This window comes from Mixophyes fleayi, chromosome 5 (genome assembly GCF_038048845.1).
Source record: "Mixophyes fleayi isolate aMixFle1 chromosome 5, aMixFle1.hap1, whole genome shotgun sequence".
NCBI classification, from domain to species: Eukaryota; Metazoa; Chordata; class Amphibia; order Anura; family Limnodynastidae; genus Mixophyes; species Mixophyes fleayi.
Window position 1 is genome coordinate 257,679,941 of NC_134406.1, and position 16,625 is coordinate 257,696,565.

General features: G+C 36.7%; 1 protein-coding gene across 1 annotated transcript in view; it reads right to left on the minus strand.

Moving 5' to 3' along the window:
- CSMD3 (CUB and Sushi multiple domains 3) overlaps nucleotides 1–16,625 on the minus strand; it is an 853,424-nt gene that overhangs the window by 339,626 nt on the left and 497,173 nt on the right. Inside the window, exons 27-29 of the mRNA XM_075213978.1 lie at nucleotides 10,676–10,878; nucleotides 4,802–4,993; nucleotides 1,486–1,624 (exon numbers count right to left, since the gene is read on the minus strand). Of these exons, the coding sequence (XP_075070079.1) occupies nucleotides 1,486–1,624; nucleotides 4,802–4,993; nucleotides 10,676–10,878 (534 nt within the window). The remainder of the gene's footprint in view (nucleotides 1–1,485; nucleotides 1,625–4,801; nucleotides 4,994–10,675; nucleotides 10,879–16,625) is intronic.

Consider the following 16,625-nt stretch of genomic DNA (forward strand, 5'->3'; position numbering starts at 1 on the left):
GGGTTTGGTGGGCTGAAATGTTTTTTAGTTTTCCTCTAAAGAAAATGTTCATTTACAGCTCCCATGATTTAGAAGCTGATAACTGGGATACACATCAAATGAGTGGACTAAAAAAGGTTAAAAAAAATCAGCTTGTGAAATCTTTTTGGTGCACACGATACAAATGGAAGAGGTTAAAAATTGATCAAGGCAGAAAGAGAATATGAGATTAACATGACCAAGCAGAGCTCATTATAACCTACTTCTGGTATGATGAACAGCATGGCACAGGGCATGGTCGAATCAGTACTAGTTATCACAAGACATAAATATATATCCAATCACATCTCATCTATTTATATTATAAGAGAGATTGTTTTACTTTATTGGCCAACTAAACGCACCAACTAAACTTAACCTAGAATGCATTGTTCAGTTTCTACTCTAAATTTCCACTGCAACACTGATAAATAAAACTACATTATGTTGGAGTACTTCTTCTCCTCTGACCACAAACATCTGAAGGAAAATTCCTCATCACTTTGGAAACGGCTAAAAGGATGCTGATATAAGACAACAAGTTCAAATGTCAAAGCATGGCATGTCAGTTATGCTTAAATGTGAATCACTTTCCATGTCCCTATACATGAGTATATACTATAGGACTATAAGACTACAAAATTGTCATTAATACACAGGTTTAATTATAAATAGTACTGCAGAATATTACAGACCCGTATTCTTCAAGCATCATGCATTTACAGATGTCATAAGAAAATTTTTCGATAAAGGAGGCTGTCATTATAGTCACATGGAAGGTGGTTAAGCTTCATCTTGTGTCAATCAAACTGCAGAGGACACGCCTGCTCCCCTGTGTGCTCCTCAATTCTGCTAAGGGGGGAATTCAATTCAGTATGAGGTCCTGTAGAAGCCTCGTACTGTAACACTCTGTGGCGTTGTTTGGGCTGAAATCTCTGCTTATTTTTGCTTGTACCTCATAGAGGTGTTGAATTAAATTCCTCCTAAAGACAGAGCATTATTGTATATTAAGGTAATAGAAACATGAGATATTAATGTCTTGTGGACAGGAAGGGTTTTTTAAACCAGTAATATTTGAGAGGAAATTGCACACATTTGAAACAGAAAATCATTGACAAGTTGAATACTTTTATTTTATGATCTGATGATAAGTTAACCTGTATTGTGTTATATTACTATTCTAGTGAATTATTGACCTGTAGCTGTATCATCTTGTTTGTAAAGGATACCAGAATTAGACAATGTATAAAATATACTAAAGACAGAGGATTATCAATACATAATAAAATATTTACTAAAACAGAGGTGAGAAGCATGTAACACGTCAGCTGCTTCAGAACTACAAGTCCAATCATGTCCTTTCGGCTACAATGTCATACATTTGTCTAAGACTGAATGTTTTACCTTGGAGCTTTGTGTAACATAGTACGAATGTTATATGTGTGGAGGATGGTGGGTGAAACTTACCTGATAAAAGCCAAAGAAATCACATAATCCGGATTAACTGTAATCGTCCAGTCACAGTCTCTGCTGTGTGGATATGGGTGAGGGAAATTTGGAGATAAAATAAAGCCAGCAGAACCAGTTAGATTGCCCCCACATGGAGCTGGAAAATTAAAAAAAAAGTAGTTGTTATTGACGTATGTAGCACGAATATTATTTCTACAACTATCAATAGTGTATCTCATTTTAGCCTGTGGATAAAATTTTAGCTGCATTCCAATGTTATTACGACATACATTACATAGAAGACAAGGAATTGTGTTGCCAATGTTTTGGTCCCATATGGTACAAAAGCTTCTCATGCTTACTGAGCCAAATTAATAGATTTACTTTGGCTTGCATTTGCTGTTGCTATTTTTGACATCTATATAGTGCATTTATGCTATGCAGCAGAAACCATTCCACATACAGATGGTCCTCTGTTTATACTAGTCACATGAATGACCTTTTCTGTATATTCTTGTAACCAGAATGAGGATCTGCTGAGTGTACTACTGAAAATTATAGATGTTGATGTGTATACTAGCCACTAGAATGAGTCTCAGCTGGTTATACTAGTGAACATGATCGTTGTTGCTGTAAATACTAACCACCAGAATGAGGCTTTGCTGTTTATACTAGCCACACAAATAAATCGCAGGTGAGTACACTATTAAACATGATAAATGTTGCTGTGCATACTAGCCACCAGAATGAGTCTCAGATGAGTTTGATTTTTGATTATTATTATTATTACAATAGATTTGTAAGGCGCCACAGTGCTCTGCAGCATTGCACAGTAGGGAAAACAGTACATACATAAAACAGGGACATACATATGTAGGTAAGGGTGAGTAATTTGAATTTGATTCTGGAGGACACATGGAGCCAGTGTAGGGATTTGCAAAGTGGTGCAGTGAGAGAGGAAGATCAGCCTTACAGCATATAATAATAATAATAATAATAATAATAATAATAATAGTTTTTGCTGTGTACACTAGCCACCAGAATGAGTCTGCGATGAGAATTCTAGTGAACTTGATAGTTGTTTCTGTATCTACTAGTCACCAGAATGAGGCGCTGCTGTTTATGCTAGTCACATGACATGGGTCAGAGGTCAGTACTCTAGTGACAATAATAGTTGAAGTGTTTGCTGGCCATCAGACTGGAACTCTGCTATGTATACAGAATGGGATATATCATATTGATATACATTACATGCCTCTAGGAAAATGACATCTATACAGCTTATTATTTCACTGCATAGTAAATAAACAACCATAATAATACTTCATTCATCCTTGATAGATATTTCTGCTAAAAAAAACACCTAGAAATCTCGTGGCAGAAGCATATGATTAAATGTATTTATTTGGGCAATAAGCAAACGCTGTCAATGTGTCAACCTCTTAGTATGCTCCAGGGAACTGACAAGTAATGAACTCAGCGAACGTACACGACTTCAAATTATTACTGAATTGCAGTTTTCTGTAGAGATTTTTTGCATTTAATGAGATCTTAAGACTAATTTTCGTTATGTCATATTTCATAAAGATTTAAATAGGTACAGTGGCCAATGTTTACTATACGCACTGGTCAGCTGTGTAGATAGTTTATACTCTTCTTTGAAAACAAATGTTTTGCAGAAAGGTATAAAGTACATAAAAAAAAAAAGAACACAATTAATTTTAACATGTTGCCATCTATTAAGAAGGAAGAAAGTGTTGTGTGTCTCCGAACTATTGCAGCATCTTATATATATTTAAGCAAAAGAATATTTGCAGATACAGTACATAGTGCTTGTAAGTCATCAGTAACATGGTTTCCTATGAGGACATAGGTGCAAATAACCTGGGAATAAATTTCTGCACTATAAAAAGGCTTTATTATATATTATAGAGATTATTATTATTATTATTATTATTATTATTATTATTATTATTATTATTATTATTATCATTAGTAGTAGTAGTAGTAGTATTATCCAGGATTTATAAAACACACACATGTTTTGCATTAATGTACAGTATGAGTTCAATTCCCAACCATGGCCTTATCTGTGTGGAGTTTGTATGTTCTCCCCGTGTTTGCGTGGGTTTCCTCCGGGTGCTCCGGTTTCCTCCCACACTCCAAAAACATACTAGTAGGTTAATTGGCTACCAGCAAAAATGACCCTAGTCTCTCTTTCTCTCTCTGTCTTTCTGTATGTGTATGTTAAGGAATTTAGACTGTAAGCTTCAATGGGGCAGGGACTGATGTGAATGAGTTCTTTGTACAGCGCTGTGGAATCAGTGGCGCTATATAAATAAATGGTGATGATGATGATGATGATGATGATGGGATAGTGTAACACAAAACATCACAAGCAATACATTAAAACATAGTATAGAAGTCCAGGAGGTATATTTACTAAACTGCGGGTTTCAAAAGGTGGAGATGTTGTCTATAGCAACCAATGAGATTCTAGCTGTTATTTTGTAGAATGTACTAAATAAATAATAACTAGAATCTGATTGGTTGCTATAGCCAACATCTCCACTTCTTCAACCCCGCAGTTTAGTAAATATACCCCCAGAAGTCCTGGATGATATGAGCATACTATCTAAAGAGAATATTTAAAGAGAATATGTGGAACATTAGTATGTTAGCAATTTAACCTGGACATACACACAACTGGACCACTTATAATATGTTACCATGATACCATGTTTTTTTTTTTTTTCGTTTTGACACCAGTATAATCTTTGTTTTTTAAGCTGTAAACATTTTGATAGTTCTACTACTGTGAGATTTCATGTGATATTAGCTTGTACCATGGAACAGAATCCAAGTATTCTCGGATTTTGGAACATTGGTCATTCTCATAGAGGCATTTAAAAACAGACCATTTGTGTGGTCACCAGAGGGTACAATGATCCCTTTGGCTACCTTTTTTGCGGCATTTATTTCACATCGACGCTCAGATAAACACGACGTTATGCAACTTGCGAAAAATAAATTTAAAAGTGCAACAAATGCACATATATGAATCCTGAGTGGTGTTTACAATTCAATTACATTATATGATGTCTAATTATTATATAACTGATTAATATTTTATTAAGCTGCTCCCTTAAGAATGAAAACACAATCTACTCATCATGTATACATTTTACAAGCAATTACATTCTATTTTCTGTTTGCGAATAAAAATATGCAAAAATAAAATCAGCAGTCAAGTCACAGTCAAAACATTGTTTACACAGTGAAAAATTAAATAAAAAAAATATCTCTGATGTGTAATGTTGAGAATGAATCTTACCTATACAGGAAGGGGGACTGGGCTGCCAAAAGAATCGATTTTCAACTTGGATGCAGGTAATTCTCTCCTCTCCTTGTAATTCATAGCCAGGATCACACTGAAAAATAACAGTATCTCCAGGTTCACGGCCATCCCCGTTCCGAGTCCCGTTCATTGGAACCCCAGGGTCTCTACAGGCTGTAGCAATGGAACCTAAAGAAATTAAAAGGAAATGTATTTGTATATGCTGGGTCAGTAAAGGGCAGCAGATGTCCTTAGGGCCATATGTGGCCCTTCGAGCCTTCACTGGCACCCCCTGTTGGTTATACCTTCTGATGTTACTAAAGGTGTTCAGCGGTGTTAATGTGGATGTTAAGCCACAATGCTTTTGTAACTTAACCAGGTTGTTGTTTATTTCTTTATTGTTGTTTATTTATTTAAAGATGATAACAACAGATGAATGCAGGTACTCACAGCTGCTTGTAGTACAGCAGTATTCAGCAGTAAAGATGGGTACACACTACAGAAATTTCAACCAACTTTTTATGCCGAGCGATTTTACATGCAATCGATGTTCCGATCACTTGTTTAGGACGATAAAGTGAAGAGCGGACGTCACTTTAGCGACTTTTTACAGCCATGTTGTCGTGAGCAATGACTGTAATTTCGTACTCACTGTTGTGGATCGGTCGGAAGTTTATACACACTACACAGCGGAAACGAGATTGGAACGAAAATATTAAATGGTTCGACCGACCAAATGAGGCGATAATCGTCCATTTGGGCAGACTTTCGACCATCGTATCACTGCACACACTGACTCGACTTTTGAACGTGCGGTCGTATGTCGGCTGTTTGAGCCGATTATTGGATGAAAACAGTGTAGTGTGTACCCAGCTTAACAACAGTTGCAGCAATCAGGTAATACAGATTATATATGCAGTACACACTTGTATGATATGCTGGTATGCACATGCAGTCTTATGCTAATACACAGATATGATGAAGGCAGGTTTGCTATATATACTGCGCAGCCATGCAGTTTATGTTGTAGCAGACTCCTCTATTTCTTGTGGGCACAGTAGGGGGCCTCCGGTTCACAGTTTAAACACTTTGGGGGCCTTATATGATATGCGGGCATGCAGCTCTCTAAGCTGCGACTCGTCTGTTTAGTGTCTTAATGGAAGTGCGGCAGGAAAAACCAAACTTTCGGTTTCGGAGCTCCGAGCATGTACAGTAGTGCAAATTGGACATTGGAGTCCTGCCCCACATCCTATTTTCTTCTAGACCACCTGGAAACTAGCGGTTGCCATAGAAACAGCAGGAGACGCAGCGAAAGCGCTCCTACACACCACCATCCCCAAGCGCGATCCTGCTTTATTGTCATATTTGTTTATTATAGCATGTAACGCGTGTTCAAAATGCCTGTTGGTATTATTACAGGTAGGTGTCTCTTTCTTAGATTAAATGTATTGTTTTGACTTATTACTGTGTGTAAAGGTTAGACAATCGCCCATGAGGACCCTGAAGTATATCAGGTTGCCTATCATTGTATTATGTGCTAAGGCTATCCCCCCAGATATGACTATGTGTGTACCTCTTGGTTTTTTTTTTCTATCTTTGTTCACATCTCATATATATATATATATATATATATATATATATATATATATATATATATATATATATATATATATGTATATATATATATATACATATATATATATATATGTATATATATATTTATCTATCTAATCTATCAATCTATATACACACACATATATATATATATATATATATATATATATATATATATATATATATATATAAATAGATAGATTTCAGAATGTAATATTTTCAAAATCATGGCAAACTTTTACTTCAAACTTTCCCCCATTAGCCCTCTCATTCCAGCAATGTTACTGATTCCATGCCCTCTCCCTGGAAGTTTTATTAATCTATAAATAGGAAACATTTGTAGAGTTCTTCCCACTAAGGCAGCCAATGTGCTATGTTAAGGGAGATATTTGAAGTTGATGAATATTGTTATGGATATTTCCATTTAACTCTATTGGCCACAACTCCTTGAGAATATCACCTACTATGGATGCTCCTAATGTCTTTTTTCTATTGTTAAAAAAAGGCCGTACAGAGCATGGTAGACACCATTATTCATGGTGAGCTGAACTCAGTCTGTACATACTTTGCTGCAGGGATTTCATTAAAAAAATGTTTAAACTATTTAAATATTTAAAAACCTATTTTGTTTAAAGCTTATTGTCCCTTATAATGTTCCCGATTTTAATAATGTCTACTTCTTTTTCTGAATTGGTTTTCATTTTCATTTTATGAACAACTGAACAGAACTCATTCTCTTGTCCGGTATGCTGATTTTTAGTTTCAATAGCAGTTTTATTCTATATGTGTGGTCGATTGCACAATACATCTTGTTCTATATGTTGTATTAAAATCTCATTATCTGTTTTTATTATTTAGAATCTTGGAGGTATATTTACTAAACTGCGGGTTTGAAAAAGTGGAGATGTTGCCTATGGCAACAACTCAGATTCTAGTTGTCATTTTGTGGAAATGTACTAAATAAAGGATAACTAGAAGCTGATTGGTTAACAGACTAAATTGCATTTTTATTACCATTTCTTACTATCTAAGTATCAACTATGTGTTTATATCAGTTCATATTATTATTCATATTATTATGTGTAGACAATTACATTATACTACTTGTACAGTATGAAATTAAGAACAGTTTTCGTCTCCCAAGCAAGTTCTGATTTAAATTGAATAAGTAATTTTAATTCATACAAGGGAGTTTTGTATTATTGCTCATAATGACGTATGTAATTATCTTGTATTGAAATGTCTGAACATGTTAAAATAAATCCAAGCAAATTATATTTTCAATATGGCAAAATTGTGACTTTTTACACGTATTACTGTAGATGGAGGTTGTCATACGTTATACCATTAATCTTTGGAAAATGTAATATACATTTACATTTCTCCTGGGGGTACTAGACCTAAATCCAATAAGCACAACACATAACTCCGTTAATGATCTCCTTTTTTTAAATAAAAAAATGAAGAAAACTTATACCATTTGGAATTACAATATCTAATTACAAAAATTATATTCACACCTTAATTTGACATGTAATTAGCAAGATATACATGCAAAGGAATTCATTCGTATTGAATCTGCACATCAAAGTGATAGTTACCTCTATGTTTTGTAGCTTACACATCAGAATATAGATAAAAATAATGAAAATGGTTCTGTCTATGACCATCATTTTGTAGATTTACTAATAAAATAATCTTATCCTATCATATAAACTGTTAAATTTTAACAGTCCAGAAACCAAATATAAGTTGACACCAGTGCAAGTAAGAGGTATATATGGGGATACTGTAGAAACATATAGGACCTCATTTAGAGTCGGACGCAAAATCCGTTTTAGGCGCATCCAACAAAAAAACACTACAACGCATGATGTGCAGCAAGCACCATATCCACCTGCATCTTGGACGCAATTAACACTTGCGACAGCTTGCGACTCACTACCAGAGAATGGGAGGAACACGGATTTGTGAAGGCGTGACCATGTAAATACATCCTAGTCGCAGTGAGGTACTGACGCAACACACGTCAAAACAGGGCTAAAGCTGTGCGGCAGGAATTAGGTGGCGCAAGCGGTTAGCTAGCTGCAGGAACTTCTCGCAGCTCGATAGGGTATTACGAGTGGGACGCAACTGGGGTTGCTTGCCATTCGTAATACCCTACCAAGCTGCGGCACACTCCCACTTCTACACTTCTTAGACGGACTTTGCGTCCGACTCTAAATGAGGTCCATAATATCCATGACAGAGACCGATAGATACATCTATTCTTCTCATTTATATTGTATTCATCATTACATAGTATCAAGTGTTCGGCTATCAATGACATTCCAACATGGAACAGTTTAAATTTAAATGATTAATGCAGATGAGTAAACAGCATTTAACTGTTGCGATGCTGGTGACAGTGGGTTTAGAACCCTTTACTATTGCTACACAATTTTTTAATGAAGAAACAATTGATTAGAGACACTGACGGGTAGATTCAATTGGCCGCGATGTTCTGAGGAGCATTACAGCCTCACTTTATTACCGTTACTACAGTAAAAAGTAACACAGATTTTTGCTAGTACCTCTATGGTGCCTGAGCAACAATCTGCATTACTTTTGTCAGTAAATATTCGCACAAGGTGTCCCGAGCCGTTCCGGAGGCACTTCACGTGGATATTTTCTGAATTGAATCTGCTCCTTAGTGATTAAAAAAACATAATAATTCCATATACAAAACTACAGTCCCACTGTGCACAGGCTGTTTATGATATAATGTACTTATTTTTGCACAATGGTTAAGTACAGGGTTTAGTGTGTGAAGATACATAAAATGTGGGGATGCAAAATGGTGCTCGCTTGGATGGAAGTTACTGGTTGGATTGGGTATTCCTTGCTGAATGCAGGCCAGCTGGAGAAACACTTATATTGCACTATAACATACTAAAACAATGAGATATTTAAATGTGCTAATTGAGGTGGAGAATGTGCATGGGAGGGTCTTGGTTGAGCTAGTGGTAAAAAAAACATGCTTTCCCTCGCACAATCCCCTCCTAGGAGGCTAAGATTGGGTGTTGGTTTATTTGTTCACTTGCCTTCGTTTATATATCAACATTCTAAAACATATTATACTGTACAAAGGTGACACCAGGAAAGAAACAGCTGTCATATCCCTTTACTTTCATGACATATTTAAAACATGAATGAGGCTCTTATGAGCTGATTTTTTTTAGGAGAAATATGTTAAAGTTTTAATTGATTGGGAAAATGGCTCGAAAAGGAGAGCGATCGGGACTTTTTATTTTTCCCCATGGGCGTTCCTGCCTTGACTAGCATTTCCACATACGGAATGAAAGCTCTTTGCAGAAGCAGAATGTGTATGAGCCTATCCTAAAAATAGTAGTATCTGTACAATAAAATGAACTGCATTTTCCAGCCTTGCAGATATCCATTAATGGAGGTAAATGTAAGAAGTACAGCCGATGCACGCAGTAAAATGCATTGGCATGTACTGGTGCACCTATATAGTCAGTCCAGGGAGCAACAAATAAGCTGTCTCTCCAGCTTAGAAGTGCACCCAGATTTTCAAAAAACTTTACTACTTTAGTACCACTAATTTCAACAAAATTAAATTTTTGGCCCTGATTCATTAAGGTAAGTAAGGCAAAAAAAGGAGTAAGTTATCTCCTGGACAAAACCATGTTACAAAACAAGGGGTGCATATTAGTTTATAATTTTGTACATAAGTTAAATACTGGCTGTTTTTCCATCTAGTACACAAATATGTACTAGCTTTATTCGTACACTGCAATTTAAAGCTGATCTAGGACCTGTCCTACCCCAACTATAAATCTGCAATCACATTTTAAATTTACACCCCCCTCCAATGCAACATGGATTTTCCCAGGTACAAAGTTACTAATTTTTTTTGCTTTACTTTCCTTAATGAATCAGACCCTTTATCTTTTGAGCTTTTCACCTAAAATATTGCTCAATTACGACACATGTATATAAATTAAATGAATAAGGAGGATGCTAGGACTGTCATTATTACATGTCAGTTGTATGTACAAGTTAAACTTTTTACTACATTACTCAGAGTGGAACTGAAGATGTGGATCTTTACATATGAATGGGTCACATTAAAAGTGTAGGATGAGACCAAAGACCACCAGCTATTTGGCTGGATATCTGGACGCAGCACACATGTTAAGATATAAACTCACTGACAACTGACGTTAGGTAATGGTGAGAGTAATAAGGACTCACTTGAAAACTGAATTGCAAATCCTGATTTGCTGATGTAAAAATCAGTGTCAAATTGTATTGTAACAATATTAAGAGTGCTGTGAATTCCTTCAGGAATGAGAGAGCCGCTAATTTCTTTCAGTAGCATTTCATTTTCAAGAGGTCCATCCCAAACCCGCAGGATGTCATGCGAAGCCTCCGTGTCGAATGCAAGAAACTGAAGGCTGTAAAGAAAGAATGCAGTTGTATGTAACCATAGTAACAAGTAACACAATGTAACACCAGACAACAGATACGCACCACAATCTGTAGTTAAGGTGTTTTCTCTATACATTTACGTGGCTGTAAGTGACCATCAGAATCTAGCAGCCTAGAACACTGTAGGAGAGTTTATGATCACAAAAACACAACATAAAATGTCTGCAAAGTGGCTGTCAAAGGGGCAGGAAGCGGGGCAGGAAGCGGGGCAGGTTATTGGTCATAAATATGAAATAGTATATTCAAAGAAGCTGGGATGTGAATAAAGAGGAGCTCTAATAGGGTAATATTCTTTCCATTCAACAAAATTAAAAAATATAAACAAAAATGTATTCACTGTAATGATTATATTGGTCAGCAAACTGACACCCAAACTTTCAGTGATCTATTGCACTTCTTCTTCATTAGCTTTCTCAATTGTAACCTCGTAGTGTGCACTATTACCATATGGGACCACCAGTGAAATTTACTGTTGTGGTTAGGTCTCTGCCCTCTCTTTATTCCCCCCCTTTTCATTATTTAATCTTTAACTGTCCTTTTATCTGCCCCTTATCTCCTCAGCTTGCCTGCCTCTTTTGTCTAACTCTCTTTTAAGTCCTTCTTGCCCCCTCCTTCTCTGCTGTTATTGTCTGCTCCCAAAATATGTCTGTTCACAATCTCTAATCCCAGCACCTCAACTTCCATTTCAGGCCCCCCTTCAGCCCTAGTGCAGTCTGTACAGAATACTTCCAAATGGTAAACAGGAGAGCTGTGCAATGTCCCTATGCAGCACTCCTGTGATATTTCACAATGTTTCCTATACAAAGGTAACACCCGAGCTAGGAAACCTCTTGCACCATTAATGGGAGCTTTCCTTTCCTTTCCTTTACATTCTATCTTGTTTGAATATATGCTGGGTTTTAGTACAAATTGTTACTCAGAAATAGAAGCTTCATCAATAATGCTTATATATTAGCAGTCAGGTAAAAGCTTTGTTCCAGTTGTGTGTATGCTGTGATGAACCAATGTGTGTTTTGTGTGTTGCCCTTTTTGATATATTTTTGGAATATTATGAAGCTGTCCCTTAAAGCTCCCTTTGTGTGATAAGATGGGTGGGGTATGGTATAATGATGCTGAGTAGTCCAACAACACTTACTCCGACAACTTGACACCGAAGGGCTCCTTTCCGACAAGGATCGATGATGACTGTTGTGGCAACCGACTGTAGCCAATCTCGATGAAGCAAGAATCCGGTGTGACTTGATGATGTCACTTACATCGCCAACGCTATTATCTCTGCTTTCAAGGGGGTGATGTAAGTATGTGCCCATATCCAATGTTTTTTACAAACTGTTCTAACATCCAATGCCACAATAGTCGTCATCGATCCTCGTCAGGAAGGAGCCCTTTGGTGTCAAGGTGCCAGAGTAAGTGTTGTTGGGGTAGTCAGCATCGATATGCTGACTACCACCGGATAAGACTCAGCAGCATTGTCTGGCCTGAAATCTCACAGAGGTGCAAGCAAAAATGTACCAAGATTCCTCTACCGCAGTGTTTCTCAAACTCAGTCCTCAGGTACTCCTAACAGTGCATGCTTTCCATATCTCTGTGCTGGAGCACAGGTGTATTCATTACTGACCGACTCATTGTAACAGATCCACAGGTGGTATAATTATGATGTGTCAGTCAGTAATGAATACACCTGTGCTCCAGCAAGGAGATATGGAAAACAAGCACTGTTAGTGGTACCTGAGGACTGAGTTTGGGAAACACTGATCTACCGTAATAACCAGACGTGCATGTAGGAGCATATTGCGCAAGGCTCCTGTTAACTGAATTCCCCTACTGGGTTCGCAAAAAAAAAAAAAGTAAAAGCCACTCACATTGAGATTACCACCTAAATATATACACATATCTTAAGGAAAGAAAAAAAAAAGACTAATGGAAAATATATCAACCAGTCATATTTTGACCCTTTTATTATTTTTTTAATGGAAACAAATGAATAGATTATATAAGTTTGCATTTAATGATATATGTATACTATACTGTTAGCATGTACATTACATATGGGGTGTTTTCAACTTTTACTGTGTAAAAGGCTAGCTTATCAAATTCCTCAACTAACCTCTTATCCTGCCTAGTGTACCCTATTGCCACCATCTACACCCACACATAAGACTTGCATGTGTACTTTCTATACTCAATCAACCTGACCCCCTGATCAACATTGCTGTGTGACTAGACTATATCATCATCATCATCATCAACAATTATTTATATAGTGCCAGCAAATTCTGTAGCACTTCATCATATAGAACATTAAGCACTTTCTACCTTTGGAAACCGGGCTGACCAATATGCAATATGTAACACTTAACCTCATGTATCAAACCACTATTGTCCTATAGATTGTAAACTTGTGAGCAGGGCCCTCTTACTGCTTTGTCTGTAATACCAAGCCATATTTTATTACTATGATGTTCCCAATTATAAGGCACTATGAAATATACTGGCGGTATATAAATAAATGTTAATAATAATAATAATAATAATAATAATAATAATATAATGTCATCTTAAAACAAATTCAGTTTACGTGTACAGCTGAGCTAAACAGAAGTCTGATTTATAAAAGTTCACATCAAATACTAACAATGCATCTGCAGCTGCAATAAGATTGTAAGAAAACCTGAAGCAAACATAATAAAATAAATATAATCACGGTGGATACAATATACTTTGTGCTACTGAGTGCATGAAAAGTCCCACAAGGTAATTTAGCGATTTCAAATTCAATCATCAATTATCTTCAACTTGTTTTTACATACAAATGAGATCGGTTTTATGACAGGGTTCACATTTCCATTTGTCATTGTTCTTAAGAAGTGAACATTTGCAGGAGAAAATTACAGTGATGAAGAAAGATAGTAAATCTCTGCTGAGATTTCTGACACTGTCTAGTATTATTGCTACCCCTTAAAATCTTTCATAATCCAAATAGAGTTTAACTTCATCATCATTACGTCAAGTTAAAATACATAGATCTACACAGTGTGCCGAAGGTTACTCTCAGTGCTGTGAACACAGAGGCTGATTTAAAGATGAGGCAGATTTTGCGTGGGTGCAGAATTTGAAGCCATGTTGCACTGCAAGATGAGCAAATGCAGGCAAACTTTTTTGCATGCAGGGCAAACACTGCACGTTCTTGCGTGCTGCACACTCATCAGGGCTCATGTAGAGGGAAGAAAATGAACATCAAAGTGAAAGATTAACATCAAGGCGAAAATAACATTTACAAACATTCTCAACAATTAATTTAATTTAGTTCCTAAAATACTTGGTTTGGATAATTGATGATACCCTTAGAGTTACCATTATAAACTTGCTCAGGTACAACCAATGAGCTTCCAGATCACACAACAGGTTAATTGGCCACCACCTGACATCAATTGTAGTGGTTTTGATTACTTCAGAATAAAACCGGCTGATCCTTGAGTATTCCACTACTAGTAGTGTATGGTAAGGCAAATAATTCACCATGGTTGAAAAAGTGCTTTCAGAAGGGCTCCGGGATAAAGTTGTGGAGTGGCACAAGTTTGGAGGATGATACAAAAAGATTTCAAAGGCTTTTACTCTCCATCTGAGTGCCGTTCAAAACATTATTAAGAAGTGGACAGCATATGGCACTACCAACACCATGCCAAGATCAGGCTCTCCCTCCAAACTGGACGACAGAGCCAGGAGTATGCTGATCATGGAAGCTTCCAAGAGACCAATAACACAGCTGAGATTGGTCGGTCTGTGCATGTGACAACTATCTCACAAGCTTTACACAAAGAGCCCTGTATTACTGGGGGACAAGAAATAAGCCTCTACTGAAAACTCCCTCAGTCGCCTCTGCGCTTTGCTCAGAAACACTTCTGATGCCACCTGGAAAAAGGTTCTATGGTCAGATGAGACCAAAATAGAACTTTTTGGATTCAACTCCAAGAGGAATGTTTGGCACAAACCGAACACAACAACACCACCCAAAGCACACCATACCTACTGTGAAGCATGGTGGTGGCAAATTATGTTGTGGGGGTGTTTCTCTTCAGCAAGGACTGGGCGAGTGTTCAAGATTGAAGGGAAGATGGATGCTGCCAAGTACACCCAAATTCTTGAGGAAATCCTCTGCTAGACAGCTGAAGATGGGAAGTTGGTTCACCTTCCAACACAACAACGACTCTAAACATATCACCAAGCAAACAACGCAGTGGCTTAAGGATTGGAAGATGAATGTCAGAGTCCTGATCTAAATCCAATAGAAAATGTTTTGATGGACTTCAAGAGAGCAGTCCATTGTGGCTCACAACAAAATTTTTCTGAATTTAAACAATTCTGCAAGGAGGGATGGACAAATATTCCCCAATTTAGCTGCACAAAGCTGGTATAGACATATCCAAACAAACTGATGGCTGTAATTACAGCAAAAGGTGGCTCTACAAAGTATTAAATCAGTATACTGATCAATATTGCAACCCTCCTATTCTAGTTTTTAAATTTTTTTCAGATCTCTTCCTTTTTTTTTGTTAGTTGAATTTAAATTTCCATAGTGTAATGTGACAAAAGGTAATGATTTTGACAGTTTAGGATGATTTTCTATAGGCACTGTAATTAAATACAAATACAAAACACAAATACAAATTACATCCAATTATTTTTCGCTTCAAAAATCAAATGGGAATCTTAAATCAAATGGGAATCTTCTTTCCGTCCACAGTCCAAATGGAAATATGAATTAAGTAATTCAAATAAACTTTATATAATGTAGCAGCCATGCTAATGAATTAAATAGAATCCACAATCAGCCAATCAGAAACGGCTAGCTAGTGCTGGTTATATGCATAACTTACTGAACTAAAAGTCTGCTTCATTTATAATACAGCAGAACTCAATTTTTTTGCTTCACAACCACAATTCTATAAATATAGCCTAGAAATATAGAGTGTATATTTAACAGGGCAAGAAACTAGAGGCAAACACCTTCCCAGCCCTCTAAACTAGACATACATAACTTGTGGCTTGAGACCCCAGGGGAAGATCTCAGAAACTGTTTTTCTGATTGTCAGATATAAAACACTTTCCACAGGGAACCACCTCTTTTGAGGTCCCAGAACACCACTCCTCTAACTTAATCTTAACTACCTAATCGAACACTGCATTGAACTTTACAGAGAAGATGAAAAGGTCATGTCATTACAGGCCTATAAGAAAATGCCCAATGCCCTTTGGGATCAGAGAAAAATCTATTGCAATAAAGTGTCTCTTTACTGTCCCAATAAACACATTTGCTTAAATAGAAGGTTCAAGTGCTTTGATTTTCCTCCTCATATAGAGGTAAGAGGTGAGTATCCAGTTAAACAAAAATGAAAATATATTTTTTATCTGAAAAATCAGTAATATTTGTAATGCCCCTTTAATTTACCTTACTTTCCCCTAGTTGATAGATATTAATGCCCAGGGCAGGGGATTGGCATCAAGGGCGATATTGGAGGATTTAATAATGTCCCAGTCTAATCCAACATGGTTCTAATCCCCCAGAGATCCCGCTTGTTTGTAAGATCCCCACATAATTTCTGAACCTCTACATTCATGTCTTCCCCTGAAAACATTATGTCTGTAGCATTTTCTTTCATAAGCCCTTCTTGAAAAATCTGGAGTGTGACTGCTGGAATGGGTTACTAAATCC